This window comes from Mytilus trossulus, unplaced genomic scaffold (assembly GCF_036588685.1).
Source record: "Mytilus trossulus isolate FHL-02 unplaced genomic scaffold, PNRI_Mtr1.1.1.hap1 h1tg000261l__unscaffolded, whole genome shotgun sequence".
Lineage (NCBI taxonomy): Eukaryota > Metazoa > Mollusca > Bivalvia > Mytilida > Mytilidae > Mytilus > Mytilus trossulus.
Genome location: NW_026963321.1, coordinates 390,932 through 408,707, shown reverse-complemented (window position 1 = coordinate 408,707; position 17,776 = coordinate 390,932). Strand labels below are relative to the sequence as shown.

General features: G+C 30.5%; 1 protein-coding gene across 1 annotated transcript in view; it reads left to right on the top strand.

Annotated features, from left to right (window-relative positions):
• The window catches only part of LOC134701727 (probable ATP-dependent RNA helicase DHX35), a 147,552-nt gene that overhangs the window by 8,697 nt on the left and 121,079 nt on the right, over positions 1 to 17,776 (top strand). The window contains exons 5-15 of the mRNA XM_063562871.1: positions 2,613 to 2,717; positions 3,063 to 3,124; positions 4,874 to 4,943; positions 6,177 to 6,236; positions 6,787 to 6,830; positions 8,566 to 8,634; positions 9,300 to 9,396; positions 9,676 to 9,707; positions 11,423 to 11,504; positions 11,987 to 12,083; positions 14,177 to 14,230. Of these exons, the coding sequence (XP_063418941.1) occupies positions 2,613 to 2,717; positions 3,063 to 3,124; positions 4,874 to 4,943; positions 6,177 to 6,236; positions 6,787 to 6,830; positions 8,566 to 8,634; positions 9,300 to 9,396; positions 9,676 to 9,707; positions 11,423 to 11,504; positions 11,987 to 12,083; positions 14,177 to 14,230 (772 nt within the window). The remainder of the gene's footprint in view (positions 1 to 2,612; positions 2,718 to 3,062; positions 3,125 to 4,873; positions 4,944 to 6,176; positions 6,237 to 6,786; positions 6,831 to 8,565; positions 8,635 to 9,299; positions 9,397 to 9,675; positions 9,708 to 11,422; positions 11,505 to 11,986; positions 12,084 to 14,176; positions 14,231 to 17,776) is intronic.

The window sequence follows — 17,776 nt, the reverse complement described above, 5'->3', positions numbered from 1 at the left end:
TAAATGTTCTGGCTATTTAGTTGTGACCTAAAATCTGGCATTAGTTAATAATGTTATAGGACAAACCCTAAATTTCATCATAAAGTTAAGGATATATTTCAAATTCCACAATTTATTTGTGTTGATTAATCCTTATATATGAAAAATACAGATTTTAATGTAATATTAACTTGGTTGCAATTTTCATCCTCTTAATACCAGATAATAACATCACAAGTGTCTGAAGCTGATATTATATGTCAAAATTTATTTTGATGTGTTAACAAAGGTCATTTTCTTAAAAGGCATCAAATATTTATCGAACCATGGAAGTATATATATACAGTCGATTCCACTTAATTGCATACCGCTTAATAGCATAATTCGGTTAATTGCATACTTTTCTCCTGCACAAAACCATTTCCCATTCACCTAATGTTAAATTGTCCGGTTATATGCATAGCCTTACAAGTGGCATTTCGGTTTATTGCATAGAAAATAATCGCCAGCTAGATATGCTCAGTTAAAACTGACGAGATTTTTGACCGGAAACGGCAATTTGGTAAGTATATTTTTCTTGAATGCATCATAATTTTCATTATTATTTCACATTTACTTGTGTATTATTCAAATAAAGTTTTAAAACAGTATCTTTCGTGTTTATATGATTATAGAAAAGGCCTCGATGTGTACACAGGTAAAGTTTCCCATATTCTATTTTAAGCCTCGAGGTCATAAAAATGTCAATCAGCTGATTGTTGTAAAAACACAACCATTCTATGATCTTCTATCTCAAAAGGTGTTAATTATTGATTGGATTTCAAACAGCGTTCATAGATTATATTTTGGGTGAATTTTTAAAACATTAACGCCTGCTAATTATCGATCATTATCCAATGTGTAATTTCGTAATTCAGCTTGGGTGATCTACATTTATGTTAAATATTACAGGGCATTTATATATGGTTGAAGAATTTTATACATCAATCTTTCCTTTTTAATATTTTTCTAAAAGAAAATTAACTTCTGATTATTACATTTTCTCACTTTCAACACTCGTGTTCAGCAAATAACCCGTGCATGGCCCCATCACCTGTTAACTGCTTTGCATAAACGAAACTAGCGGTGTTAAAGTAACAGTGTCACATCACTGTGTAATTGGTAAATACTGAATATCAAAGGCAGTTCATTACACAATTATTGTTTACAATGATTATAAACTGTGTAGTATTGTTAAACAGTTTGTTTTAAACAAAGCGTAACAATTTAATTTGTACATCCGGGTCATAGAAACAAATCTATTTTTAGAACAATTTTATTATAGTATCTCAGGTAAAGGAAAAGTCGGTACATAAATAAACAAAAACAAAATGTGTTTATAAACTTTATTGAAAGAATACACAATGAAATAAAATGTATGACAGTAGACATATAACTTTTATTAGAATAAATAAGCATTCATTATGTTGTAAGTGGACTATGGACGTACATCTTTGCTGATCTGCACTATCGATGTCATTTGACTCCGTAATTTGTCATTTCGGATATAAGCATACTCCGCTTTATTGCATAATTTCGTCTGACAAATAGGCTATGCAAATAACCGGAATGTACTGTACTACTATATTCAAGTCAAATGTTGTTGTTAAATTATTTTATTTTTTTCACTCTTTCGATCTTTTGGAAAATGTAGTTTGTGCTGTATTTAGACCCCTCTACAACCAAATTTGTTACATGCACACATTTAAAAAATAGGGTTTTTATATCGATAATAATGACATCTTGGATGGCTATTTTAAATTTTGCTTTGACGCCTTCCGTCAATGAAAGGCGCAAAAGAAAAAAAATACAATAGCCTTTCAAGGCGTCATAGTTATTATGACTAATATACATGGGTAAACCTACAAAAATGTAGTTTTAATCAGGAATATGTTAGGACTAAGCTTTTATATACGCTTCTCTTGGTTACGACTGCATATTATATAAACATGTATTACTGAGTAAATCCTGGAATTCCAGAAAATTTTGGCAATGGTGAAAATATTTCCACGTAATTTTTATTTCACAACTGATGTCTTCCATAAGGGGTGGCTTATTTCTGGAAAAGCATTGTTTTCTCAATGATAATAAAATCACTAATCTGTCATTAATCAATCACTAATCCATCAGTAATCGGTCTTAAATCGATCAGTCATCTAATCGATCACTAATCGATCAAACTCCCTAGAGAGTTTGATCGATTACTGATCGATGACTTCAAGTAATCAATCGATTACTGATCAAATATGATCGATTAGTGTTCGATTACCGATCTGATCGATTAGTTAAGTCTGGCATTAGTGGCAATCTTCCTGAAAAGAAAATAGTCGCTTGGTTGACAACAATTTCTTTTTCTTAAACTAACTATTAGCAATGACTAAATTTGGAAAGACAATAATAGGGATGGAAGTTAATCAGAAAGAACATTTTAATATCCCATCTACAATAATAAGGGTATGTTGTTTTCTAACTGTCTTTAAGTTATTTATTCCACAAAGATTTTGCTGTTAATAGAGCATAATAATATGATAGTGTGAACATAGGGATAATATCTTATCTTCCTTTAAGTTAGTAATGTGATTTGTTGTTGACAGGTAGCAAGCAGAGTAGCAGAGGAAAGGGGCTCAATATTAGGGGCTGAAATAGGCTACACCATTAGATTTGAAGATTGCTCTGAGGAAAAAGTTACCAAAGTTAAGGTAGGTCAGGCAACTTAAACTTCAGAAGTTAATGAGAAAAAATCAAATGGAAAGTCTTCTATATGACTTGTGCTGATGGTTGGGTAAATAAACAGCAGATTTTTAATTAATTTGAGTTTTTTTAGTGTTGAAAATAGAGGGATTCTTTACCCCAAAAAATGTGGTTGTTAAAGCTTTGAGAGGTCAAAACTATAAAAAAAATAAGTAATTTAAATTTGAATTTAGTGTAGTATACTTTTTTAGTTTGGTTGGGTTAGAATCTCATTGAAATGTAAAACCTATATTTATTTGTAGTCATTTGTTTACACAGCAGTCGTATGGGAATATATTTTTTTCTATTTTTAGTTTCTTACTGATGGATTGTTGATAAGAGAGATCATGGGAGATCCACTCCTGAAAAAGTACAGGTAAAAGGATTTAGTTGAGTTTTACATAAAATCAGTATGAAAACAAAGATTATGATTAATTCTTTAATTTTATAGTCTCGCCAAATTCTGACTACAAACTTAGAAAGTATGTCATTCCATGAACTTTGAAACTTGTGGTTCACCTTTACCGAGGAAAAAGACAAAAGTTGGTAACCAACCAATAACAGAAGCTACAGAATAGTTATGGAAATACACCAGTAATTCATGGCCCATTGCTTTCTATGTTAAATTCATCAATTTCAAGCAGACACAGCTCTTTCATTTTAAGTTCAAATAAATTGACATTTATTGCATGTCAAAGCTGCACTTTATGGTGTCTTGTACTTAAAAAATCAACATACCTTTAATGGCATATAAGAAAGAAATGGTTCCTGGAACTTCGAATATACCAAAACAGGTACAGTAAAACCTGTATAAACCGGCCGGCTACGGGACTATGAAAAAGGGCCGGTTTGGACAGTGAGCCGGTTTATTCAGGTTTCCGTTTTGACCGGAAGTTAATGACTTGTGACGTCCATCATTATGCATGTAAAATTTCTCGTTGATTGTAAATTATATCTAATAAATTAAAATACTTTCACTTTGTTTTTCATTGTTTGCATTTGCGTCATAATGCTCGCGTTGTTTGGATGGTTAGACGAGAGTTTCGATTTACTCCCATGATCAATAATTTGAAATGTTGGAATGGCCGTTTAAAAAGCCAGAATATTATCAAACTTATTTAATCACTTTCAAAACGTTGTCGTTCAGTGTACAATATCCATTGATTGTTGTCATCCGGGTGATTTTCATTATCAAGGTCATTTGTTTAGAACATCACAACAAGGAACCCAGGATTTCGAAATCGCGATGTGAATTTTTTACTCTGCGATTTTAAAATGTTTATCCAAGTTAAAACGTAAGTTCAATCCGAGATATATTCGGTGTGTCTTTTCCTTTAATTGACACGTATATAATGTTTTAATAAATAATACAGCTCACTTCTGTACGATTGTAGATTCACAGTTTGACACCTGACTAATTGATTATCAAATATGTTTTGATTGCATATCGATCATTGAAATTAATTAGACAAACCGATTTTGACAGGTAATAATTAATGTAATTAAGAGTATTGGGACTTCATAATTAGACCGGAATTCGGAATACACAGGGTTCGGTTTACAAAGGGTATTTTAACAAAGACTTTGAAGGCAAAAATATGGGACTTTCATTTTCGGCCGGAATGGACAGGAAACCGGTTTATTCAGGGTCCGGTTTAATCAGGTTTGACTGTACTTCAGATCTGACAAACAGGCAAAATGTACCATCTTTTTAAAATTTGGTGCAGTTTTTAAATATCCAAAATTATAAGTTAAAAAGTGTTCTCCAATGATCACCAGTCATTCAGCTTTCATTTGATACCAAAAATACATAAATATTCTACATATTTAGAAAGTTACACTCATGTGTAGGAACTATTTTGTGTTAAATATATACTACTTTCTTCTGGTATGTGCTTTCTGGCCGGGCTAGAATAAGGGTGTTACCCTTATGGCATATAATTTTCTGGCTTGTCCATTTGAATTATCTCCCTTGAGATAGTAATTTTTTTATGTGAAATGATTTTATCCTTTAATTTTAGTCTCATCTTCCTATTGGCTATTGAAAAATATATGTTTTTTAGTTTATACTTTTTTTGGCAATTAAGTTTATTTCGGCTTTCATATATTAATTTTTGTATTACAGTGTGATAATGTTAGATGAAGCACATGAGAGGTCATTGAATACTGATATTATCCTGGGACTACTGAGAAAGGTAACACAATTGATTTCACAAGTATAACTAGGAAAATGAGTTGGTTTAGTGCTTCAATATCGCTACAATTAAAATTGAATTTTGTCTAAAATGACAAAATAGCAATAGTAAACAAATGCAATAATTCCTGATATCATCACACATTTAAATCGATATCTGGATGTTTATCTAATGATATTAGATTAAAACATTACAATTATCATACTTGTTAATTGGTAGTAGGTACAGACACATATCCCTTGTAGTCTGATATTCCTAAAGCTATACTTAATTTTCCATTTCATAATCATAATGAAAGTATGTACTTTAAGTTATTAATAGTGTAAAGTTGACTGACGTTTCTCTTCTTTTCAAAATTTAGAGTATGATATTGCTTAGATTGGTCTATATAACACTACCTTTGTAATGTGTATTTTCAAATAACGTTTCAAACTCATAAATCGAATACAAGGAGAAGTTTTTTTATGTTTATATATAAGTATTATATATGTCTTATAATGGTGTTAATTAAAAAAGAAATTGCAAATTTTGTTATCAATATTTTTGCAATTTATAATCTTGACATAAGACAAACTAAAATTTATATTCTTAATCTTCCAATACATTTTTTTTGTGGAAAAAACATCTCAAATTTTCCTCCTTTTAAAATGTTTGATGGCTATGTAAGGGAGATAATATAAATGTTGATATGTGTGTACACAATAAATGTGTCACTTCTCAGGAAATAAAAATTAGATATTTATAAGTTAGAGTGTATCTCCATAGCTTAGATTTTGCTCAGAATTGAACACATCAGCCATCCCTCTAAAATCAAAAATCAAATGCAATTAAAACAACAACAAAATATTGTATTAAGAAAGTTGAAATTGAAATATCCATGTTATTTATTTTACTCATCATTATTGGATTAAATTATCTGCTAAATTGTACATAAAGAATACTGTTAAGTTAGACATTATTGTAATGTTTAAGTGAATGTGAAAACATGACATTCTTCACTTTAATAAAACTTGAAATTTATCATGTTCTATACATTTTCAGCATGGTTTTAATTTAAGTCGTTTGGATGGTTGTCAAAGATTAGAAGTGAATTAATGTTTGCCACAGTAGAAATATATATTTGTATCATGATTTGTGTACCATAGTATTAAATCATTTGTAATTCTAAGTAATTTATTTTTACTTAAATCTTAAGAATATTTCGAAATGAATTAAAAATGTGCTTGCTTTCAGATTCAAAAGAAAAGGACAGACTTGAGAATAATTATTGCATCAGCTACATTAGATGCAGAGGTATGTTATGAATACAGAAATATAACTGATATATACAAAATTCCAAGTAATAAAGTTAAATATTTCAGGATCAAATCTTTAATATGAAATATATGTTAATAGATATAAGAAGATGTGGTATGAGTGCCAATGAGGCAATTCTCCATCAAGTCACAATTTGTAAAAGAATCATTATAGGTCAAAGTACGGTTTTCAACACAGAGCCTTGGCTCAAATCCAAACAGTAAGCTATTAAGGGCCCCAAAAATTACAAGTGTAAAATCATTCAAACAAGATAACCAACCATCTAATCTATATAAAAAACAAGAAATTGAAGCACTTATGAACCACATCAACAAACGACAACTACTGAATATCAGATTCCTGACTGGTGCAAACAAATGCAGCAGGTTTAAAAGTTTAGATAGGTACCAACCTTTGCCCTTATTTGAAACAATAGTGTAACATCACAACATAAAAAAGAGACACATACATATTATAATAAAATATTATTTTGATTGCAAATTGATTGAATTTGATATGTGTTTACTTTATAACTTGTTTACTATAGGAAATGAGAGATTTTTTCAACAATAATGAAACTGGAGATAAAAGGTGAGGGTAGTACACTGTTAATTGACAAATTCTTAAAGAGTTCAAGATATTATATCCTTTTGATGTGTGGTGTACAATGAAATGAGTGAATATTGATCGATATTACAGTTTTGTTATGTTTGGAAGGTATATTCTAACCTTCATTCTATTTGCCAGCAAAGTAAGGCCACACTTATTATCTCTTCAGGGAAATAGTTGGATATTATTTGCTATTTTAAAAGCATTAACTGGTTATATTTGGGTTAGATTTCATTCATGGTTTCGACTTAAATAGGTGCAAATAAATCTTTATACCATTTATTCTCGAAGAATGCATTTAAATGGACAAACAAATGTTTTATTTTGGGTAAATTCCATTGTTAAATATTTAACCTTGACTAAATGAAAAAAAGACACTTGTGAAAATTATAAATATATATTAGATTGTTTCAGATAATCTTGGCAACCAAAAAAAAAAGAAACAAAATAGATACTTGACAAAGTTTTTAAAGATTTTTAATTTGTTGTATGTGCACAATGGGTAAAGTTAGGGGTGAAACTGATATCAACTTAGAGAAATATGTTCAGTGTAAAAAGTTTAATTTGAATTTAGACACTTTAAAAGCTCAACATATATTTTTTAAGTACCTCTCTAAAAAGAGGAGAAGGCACCGTTTGATTCATTCATTTAGCTGGTTTACTAATATTCTTCAGGTTGATTATTTGGTTGGTCGATGCAACACAATTTCATATCTTCAAACTAGTTTTACTGTTTACATCAACAGTTTAATGTCAACATCAATGAACTTTAGTATCTGAAAACATAACTAATGAATACAGGCAACTTGAGAAATAAAGTCAGAAATGAAAATATAAAAAATATCACAAGGAAAATAAAGCTGTTTTAGTGAAATTGAATTTTTGAATAAGAGATAACATTATTTTAATGCTTATTTGATTTAATAGTTGTTAATTTTCTTATATCATGTATATGTTTCATTTGTTGGAACAAAATGCTTTGAATTTATACAAATTGTAAGTTGTTATACAGAAAATAAATTTTCAATCAAGTTTGTTTATAAATCTTTTAAACGGTGTTTGTGTTATGTAAATATACCACAAAGAACAAAATAAATGTTTAATTTTAACACCTGTACTGCAAAAGAATACAACAGTGATATTGTTGTCTTTTTTCAAAACTACCTCTACCCTTTTTTATTGGGAAAATATGTGTCATTTTCATCAAATTGGGAAATTTAAAATAAACCATGAATTTGACTGAAACTTCATTTTACAGACTCACTTTCAAGAGTCAAATCCTGCTTTGAAATAAGACCCCATTTTGTCAGTGATGATACATAAATAGACCCTCAAATGTGCACATATAGTCATTTTAGGCATGACAAATGTTTAGATGAGTGTTTTTCAGTTTGAATTCATGCACAATTACTACTGAGACTGCACTGTTTGGGAAAAAAGTTATCTATTTGGGAATAATTTTAAGCCATTTTTTTTTCAAATTGGGATTCTTCTCCAGGGGAAAAAGCCTGTATTCTCCACAAATTAAAGGCAAACAATATCACTGCAACTAATGAAATTTCAAAAACTCTAAATTCTAACTTCTGTAGAAATGCACTTCAAATCATTATATTGTTATTTACTTAAAATATTTTGATAAATAATCCCTTGCAATATTTCATTCATTATATTTTATAATCATTACATTTAAATTTTAATTTATTGATTATATTTACAGTAAAGATACAGCATCAATTATGACTATAGAGGGGAGAAATTATCCAGTAGATATACATTATTCATTAGAGTAAGTCTTACAACTGTAACAAACTATTCACAATGCTAAGTAACGTACCCTTTACATCTAGAAGAATTCTTAAGGTTTTGGGTTGTTTGGTTTCTGTCTCTGTAACCTCTTTTCAGCAGATGTATAGGAAGTCAAACTTTAAGTTGTCATGTTCGTATGTTATTTTTGAACTTTAAACTAACTTTTACCAAACCTAATTTGATAAGGGCTTTTCCAGAAAAAAATGTATGGTGGGGTTGGAAGGCAGTTTTTGTCAGCACCCGCCACCCAGACAATTGTAATTGAGAATTATAGTGCATTATAGTGTGAAAAGTAGCTCTGATACCCATCACCCATGTATTAATAATACAATGTGGCTTCCAACCCCCATACATTTTTTCTGAAATAGCTCTAATGCTATTTAGAATGAAGAAAACTACCCTGCGTTTTATGAATTAATAAAGATTGCTACTCTGCTTTTGAACTCAGTACTTTTGTAAAGACAGAGATAAATTATAAATAACAAAAAACAAAAAGTGTAATAAGATCTAAAAATAAATTAACTAAAAACTTCAAGTTGACTCTTTAAAGGAATCATTGTCCTTAATATTAGAATATTGATCAAAAGTTTTTCAAAGCTTTATTTGAATTTATAACATGTTACTGATTTCTTTATTCTTTTTCAGTCCTGTTCCAGATTACTTGAAGTGTACAGTTGAAACAGTTATGAAAGTACATAATTCAGAAAAAGAAGGCGATATTTTAGCTTTCCTGACTGGTCAGGTAATAGAAGTTATGGAACTTCATTGAAAAATTGTATTTATTGCTGAGCCATCAGTTTTTTTCTGATCTTTTTGATATTTTATGGTTTAAGATTTTTTCATCTTATCATTTATCATATAAATTTGACAGTTAAAGAATAAACACCCTTCTTTAATGTTCATTAAAATTAAGTGCTCATTTGAAATATGTATGATTTTCAAGCTTTTGTTTGCCAATGCACTTAAATATAACAAATGAAATATATCTGTTAATTATAAAAAGTGATGATTTACTATACAGGATGAAGTTGAAGCAGTTGTCAGGATGCTTATGTAAGTTATATATGTCAAGTTCTCAGAAAGTTAAGTTTGATTGATTTTTGTTTAACACCACTTTTAGCACTATTATGCAATTTTGTGGCGGTCAGTTTTTATTGCTGAAAGCAATCCATGGTGCCCAGAGAGAATCTTCAACCTTTAATTGAAAAACTGACAATTTTAGTCTTCTAAGATACCCTACCTCAAGCAGGATTCAAACTGACAACCTCATTGTTGACAGGCTAGTGATAGAGTAGTTAGACTCCTTAGACACTTGGCCTTCAGGCCCCTGTAATTAGAATACTTAGACCAGTGCTTTGCTTTTGCGCCAATTGGCATTTCATTTGCACAAAAAAAATCTTTCATTTGCGCCAAAATAAAACCTTTCAATTGCACCAATATTACAGGAAAATACAGGTAAATAGTATAAAACATATACATGTATATTTAAAAAAAAAGAAAAGACTATTGATAATTAAAGTTTGTATCATTGATGTATTCATGTCTGGAAAATTTCTGCTCTCAAGTGCATACCATATTGGTAAAATAAAGTCCGTTTTTTCATGAACTGCAGTCCATTTCAGTTGTTATAATTGCTTTGCAAGGTTTATTTCTATGGGGGGTACCAATAAACGACTTGGTCTCCATTTTTCAGAACGTATGATCTGATAATAAACTAAAAGTGTGGTCATCAAATATTACACACTTTTAAATTATTCTCCTGTTTTATGTCTAAATTGAAAATGTCCATCTTGACACCTAGAACATGTGAACACTATATATAATTATAAACCTTAGTGACTCTCAGCTTCTGAAATGAGTGTGGCATTGAACTCATCCCAATGATAAACCTCAGTGACTCTCGGCTTCAGAAATGAATGTGGCATTGAACTCACCCCATTATCCAGAGAAATACTGTAGAGACAAACCTTTTAGAGCAATGCATATTTAACGCTTCCGTTATTGCTTACCTGAATTACCTGTAAAATGGCGCAAATGAAGTTTTTATTTTTTTGGCGCAAATGAAATAGTACCTTGTTGCGCAAATGAAAGATTGTAATTTTCAAAAATTGGTGCAAATGCAATGCGCCCACTTAGACGCTTGGCCTTCAGGCCCCTGTAATTTGAGCAGAAATCAAATCGAAAATGGTAAATAAATAGTGTCTTCCCACTTTTTGAAATTAGAGGTAAAAAGGTAATGAAATTTTGTGGAACAATCAGGAATATGTGTGTAGGGCATTGACATTTTAGACTATAATGATATTTTGCATTTTGCAATAATGAAAAAGTCTTGTTTGCTTCATATAAAAAATTTCAAAATACAAGTTTAAATTGTTGCTATTTTAACCCTGTCGCATTTTCGCAAAATTTTCAAATTAAATGCACAAACTTGTACAAAGTTTTAGTCTACACAAATTTCAAGTTTAACATCTTTTATAAGATTGCTATGGGGCTTGATTATGCACCTTTTAGAAACTTTGTAACTGTAATAAGCATTGAAAAAGACTGTTTTTAATGTCTTGTAATAAGGCATAGAGAAATTATATGTTGCCTTTGGAATAACTTTAAATTTTAAAGCTGTGATTGTTGATTCCTTCTTGTCTATATTTTACACATCAATGACTGGATTACCAAGAGACATTTGTTAGATAGGTGATAACAGAATTATAAAAAAAATAATTTAAAAACTTTTAATTAAAAATCTTATCGATATCTTTCTCTTATTTCAGAGATGAGGCAAAGAAGATACCCAGAGATGGACATAAGATGAAAGTTTTACCTATGTATGGTACATTGCCATCCTCAGAACAGGTTTGTAGGTCAAAAATTAAGAGTGAATTAAAATGTTGGAAAAAGACATTTTTGAAGTGGCTGTTTCAATATGAAAATAACACTTAATAGATTTAGCTTGACTGAGGCTCTTTACTTGATTAACCTAAATCAGGAGTGCTCGAACCCCAAAATTCAAGTTAACATGAATATTTGAATTCTAGATGAGCTATATTACTAATACTGACATAAAGATAATAAAAGGTCTTTTTTGCCTAATATAACTGAAGTTGCCAAATGTATGTATTTTGTGAAACAAAAATGTCTGATCCCATATTCAGGTGACAAGATAAAAATAAAACCAAACATACAAAGTTTTCAACAAATTAAAAATGAAATCTGAGTAATTTACATAGTTTTGAGAGATAATGATGGTGTTTTCTGGTGTAGGTTTCCACTTTGTAACATGCCATGAGTTATACACACATGAATATTAGCACTGTATAGTAAATAACATTTTGTAGATGAAAGTATTTGAGAGAACATCTAGAAATATAAGGAAGATAGTGATAGCTACAAATATAGCAGAAGCTTCTATTACAATTAATGGTATTGTTTACAGTAAGTATATATATACTTTGGTTTTTATACATTGAAATCTTGTTATTCAGAATAACAAAAAGATTGCAGATTAGACATGTGTGTTGTTTAATATTGGATAAATTACTGAAGAATGTTTCTTTATGTCCTAGAGTATGGTAAACCAAGGATTTTAGTGTTCTCCTTCTTAAAGGCTGTATAGTATTAAACCTATAGTTGTATACTGACCCTGCAAGGGCTGTATAGCCAGTAAAGGTCGTTAAAAACTTCCATCATCATATAGTTTCTTTTTTTCCCTTTAAAACTTAATGGATAGTTGTAACATTTGTGCATCATTTTACATATCTTGGTCAAAGAAAGGCAACTCAAATCTTAAAAATGAGCAGATGCCTTTAAAAGAGGATTTTATTGTATATAGGAAAAAGAAGATATGATATAATTGCCAATGACATAACTCTCCACAAGTGACAAAATGACACAGAAATTAACTACTATAGGTGACTATACAGGGGTTGGTTGTTCAACTTGTCATTCAATTAAAACAAGTTGTTAAATTTTACTAATCACTGCGTTAAATTTAATCAGTCCATTATCATGTTGTTCAACTTGTCGTTTAAAATTGTCAAAGTGTTGTTATATTTAATCGACCTCATTGAGGTTGATTAAATTTCAATCAGTTGATTAACCTCAATCTAAGATGGTTGTCAATGTATCGTTTCAACCACCTGTTGTAAGAAGAGAGCAACATTTTTGCGGGTTTGCCCCTCTTGAAAGAGAATTTTCTGCTGAGGAGCTAAGGCAGAGATATAGATTTTGGCAGAGAGACCATTTAGTACTTGTCGGATTTAATGAGAGGGGATCTGGAGAGTGGGACAAACAAGGAGACAGCCCTATCAGTGGAGCAACATATCATGATTGCCTTGAGGTTTTATGGTAGTGGATCACACTTACATGTTGTTGGGGACACAATGGAATTTGACAATGAAAAGCCCATACTTTAGTAAATATAAAAGGCCCTGAAATTACAAATGTTAAACAATTCATATAAGAGAAAAACTAAAGACCTAATCATATGAACAAAATAATGAACCAAAAGCAATTATGTAACACAGGAACAAACAACATATTATAGAAAAAAGGAGATGTGGTATGATTGCCAGTGAGACAAGTCTCTAACAAAGGGAGAAAAACCTGTACTGTATTATTGGTTTTATGACAATTTAATTGAAAAACTAATGACCTAATATGTAAGAAAACAATTTTCCAAAGAAAAAGACATGACAGACAAGAACAGACTACAACCTCTGAACTATAGGCTCCTGACTTGGGGACAGGCAAATATAGAATGTGACAGGGTAAATTAGTTTAGTTGCATCAAACCCTCACCCTAATATAGGACAGTGGGTTAATAGTACAACAGAAGAACAAGCTATTAAAATAATTTGAATAGGGCTTAACTCAACATTGATACAAAGCTGAGAACATCTAAAGGAAACACAGACTGGATGTGACAGTGTATCTATACATACGACAACAAAAAAGACTTAAGTAAAGATCTGTGAGTAATTGCAGTTACGGACAGTAAATTCAAAACCAATAACTGGTATTAACAACTAGAAAACAAATTATGTATCTAAGACTAATATATCAGTCAGTACACATCCACATCTATAAGTGTAAATGTTTTTTTATGAACAACAAAGTAAATTAATTGCTGCTAGACAACTATAAAAACTTAGGTAATTATAGATTATCGTTAATCATTTCAATGAGATTGATTTTCTGGCTTGAGCCGGGACAGCGAAAGCGAGAAAGACAACTGAGTTGAGATGACCAATGATAATCTGTTTATCGCTATTTTACCTATGAAGACGTTGTCAATGTCATGTCAATTTCGTTAGCAACGCCAAGTGCTTGGTTAGTTTATAGCGATAATTTTCCATCTCAAGCGAGTAGCATGATATGAAAAATTATCACAAAAAAAGATCAAAGAAAAAATGCACATAATAGCAATAATATATATTATTGCTATTTCTGACTTTACTAATATATCTTAATAATTTGTAAGTCAAATCTTTGTTTGTAGTACTTTATATCAGTTTGTATTTTTTCAGTAATTGATTGTGGCTTTGTGAAGATTAAAGCTTACAACCCAACAACAGGAATAGGTAACACAAAACGTTATTAATTTAAATTATTAATATACCAAATATCAATGATGGATTTCTTGCATATGTTGATTTTTTTATGTTGCATTCTACACAAAGAAACAACAGAAGGGAGAGAAAATATATTATGAATAATTATTTAATCCTCAAAATTTCACATGTTTTTCATGTAAATATGCAAAAAAACTCAAAACATTTTCTTGAAATCTTCATCCCTACCATTAATAAGGATTGCAATCAGATCTGGAGATGTATTTTAGTGTAGACTAACAAACACTTTATGAACAATTATGAAGAACTTGTTAATATAATAAGAAAAGCATTTGTTTGTATGTGGGAAATATTGTAGTTACCCATTTTCATAGCTATAAAGTCACATGAGACACGTTTTGCATTTTATGATTTCATTTTCTCATCACTTGGCGTCCGTCGTCCGTCGTCGTCCGTCGTCCGATGAATCGGTCAATCGGTAAACAGCAATAATGTTCAGCGAAGTAAGATCTACAAATAAGTCAACATGACCAAAATGGTCAGTTGACCCGTTTAGGAGTTATTGCCCTTTATAGTCAATTTTTAACCATTTTTCGTTAATTAAAGTAATCTTTTACAAAAATCTTCTCCTCTGAAACTACTTGGCCAAATTAATCCAAACTTGGCCACAATCATCTTTGGGGTATCTAGTTTAAAAAATGTGTGGCGTGACCTGGTCAACCAACCAAGATGGCCACCACGGCTAAAAATAGAACAAAGGGGTAAAATGCAGTTTTTGGCTTATAACTCAAAAACCAAAGCATTTTGAGGAATCTGACATGGGATAAAAATGTTTATCAGGTCAAGATCTATCTGCCCTAAAATTTTCAGATGAATCGGTCAATCGGTTGTTGGGTTGCTGCCCCTGAATTGGTAATTTTGAGGAAATTTTGCTGTTTTTGGTTATTATCTTGAATATTATTATAGATAGAGATAAACTGTAAACAGCAATAATGTTCAGCAAAGTAAGATCTACAAATAAGTCAACATGACCAAAATGGTCAGTTGACCCGTTTAGGAGTAATTGCCCTTTATAGTCAATTTTTAACCATTTTTCGTAAATTAAAGTAATCTTTTACAAAAATCTTCTCCTCTGAAACTACTCGGACAAATTAATCCAAACTTGGCCACAATCATCTTTGGGGTATCTAGTTTAAAAAATGTGTGGCGTGACCTGGTCAACCAACCAAGATGGCCGCCACCGCTAAAAATAGAACATAGGGGTAAAATGCAGTTTTTGGCTTATAACTCAAAAACCAAAGCATTTTGAGGAAATCTGACATGGGATAAAAATGTTTATCAGGTCAAGAACTATCTGCCCTGAAATTTTCAGATGAATCGGTCAATCGGTTGTTGGGTTGCTGCCCCTGAATTGGTAATTTTGAGGAAATTTTGCTGTTTTTGGTTATTATCTTGAATATTATTATAGAGATAAATTGTAAACAGCAATAATGTTCAGCAAAGTAAGATCTACAAATAAGTCAACATGACCAAAATGGTCAGTTGACCCCTTTAGGAGTTATTGCCCTTTATAGTCAATCTTTAACCATTTTTCATAAATCTAAGTAATCTTTTACAAAATCTCCACTGAAACTACTAGGCCACAATCATCTTTGGGGTATCTAGTTTGAAAAATGTGTCCGATGACCTGGCCATTCAACCAAGATGGCCGCCATGGCTAAAAATAGAACATAGGGGTAAAATGCAGTTTTTTGCTTATAACTATGAAACCAAAGCATCTAGAGCAAATCTGACAAGAAGTTGAATTGTTAATCAAGTCAATATCTATCTGCCCTGAATTTTTCAGATGAATTGGACAACTGGTTGTTGGGTTGCTGCCCTCCAATTGGTAATTTTTAAAGAAATTTTGCCGTTTTTTGTTATCTTGAATACTATTATAGATAGCGATAAACTGTAAACAGCAATAATGTTCAGCAAAGTAAGATCTACAAATAAGTCAACATGACCTAAATGGTTAATTGACCCCTTAAGGAGTTATTGCCCTTTATAGTCAATTTTTAACAATTTTCATTAAAGGGAAATTCCGCGATTTTTTACTTATCATCTAATTATGTTCATCTTAACATAAAAAACACATTTGCAAAGTTTTAAATTTATATTCCTTCTAATAACGGAGAAAATCAAGTATTTGTAACTTTTTTGGTTGAATTCTCGAGTGGGTCGTGACGTATTAGCCCGATTTATTGAATTCTGGGAAAAAATAAAATCTGTTTAACTCTTATAGCTTATCGACAATATACGTAATTAAAAGCGCACAGCTGACGAATGGTCGAAGTTATTAACCACAATATAAGAATGAACGAAAGTGAATATGCATATATATACTGTTTTGTATTGATTGAATTAAACTCCTATAAAATTATCTCTAGTAAATGTTTTTGAATAAATTTAATTAATTATTGTTGAGATTTTTTTCATAAAATATTTATTGAACTGAAAATATTTCAGTTCTATTTACCGTTATTGTTTTGATAATCATTTCAATGCAACTAATGTGTGAGCAGAGTGTGTATATTATTTTGTAAAGGTAACTGTATATTTCTCGGTTTGAGGTCAATTCGTTTACCTTGTAGCTATTAATCGCTATTTAGTCGCAGGTGTGAGTTCAAGCGTACACAGGTATAAATGTTGTTATTTGGAAAGGATAAACAGAAAGGATTAGAAAGAGTATATGCTGTCATGATGTTAATACACTAAGATTTAATACACGATGAGAATAAAGATACAATAATTAAATAGTGTAAATTAATTGAAAATAAAATTCAGATTCGTAATTCCGAAAGTGTATAAAAATAAAAGGAAACAATTTTTGATTACTTTCTTAGCGGCAATTGGCGTAAAGATTCAAATATGAAGCAAAAAATAGTAGTTTTAATCTTTAATAAAAACTAAATGCAATATTACCCAATTTGATATACCATTGTGCATCTGTTTGATATCATTGACTTTACCGGAATTTCTTAACTTGTATTCAAATCTGGCTGTGTTTAAATGCTAATAAAACTATTGCAATTTTAAAGTTTTTTAATTGACAAAAAAATACAACATGCATATTTTTTTTTAGTTTCTTTTTAACATTTTATTCTTACATAATCAAATTCATTTGACAATCATTTACACGAACTTTTTGTGAAAAGACTACCAATTATCTAAGCTAAAGCATTATTTCTTTTGAGGATTTTTGAGGATTTTTTTTTAAATTCTATGATAATATTTGTGCAATGTTGAACATGATAGCCGTCATTAATCCAAATAAGTAATACAGTAGTTGTAATACAAGTTATATTTTAGTCATGCATAACAGATATTGACGAATTTATAATAGTTCGTTCATACATCTTTGTTCATGAAACAATCATTATTAGTACATGTAAGTTTCCTGACGTATAAGAGCCATTGAGGATGAGCTCCAGAGAAATCAGACTAGTAGCGTTTCGTTCGTTTGTTTGTTGGGAAAGGAGAGGAAATGCAACCGCTTGTACAGATAAACGACAG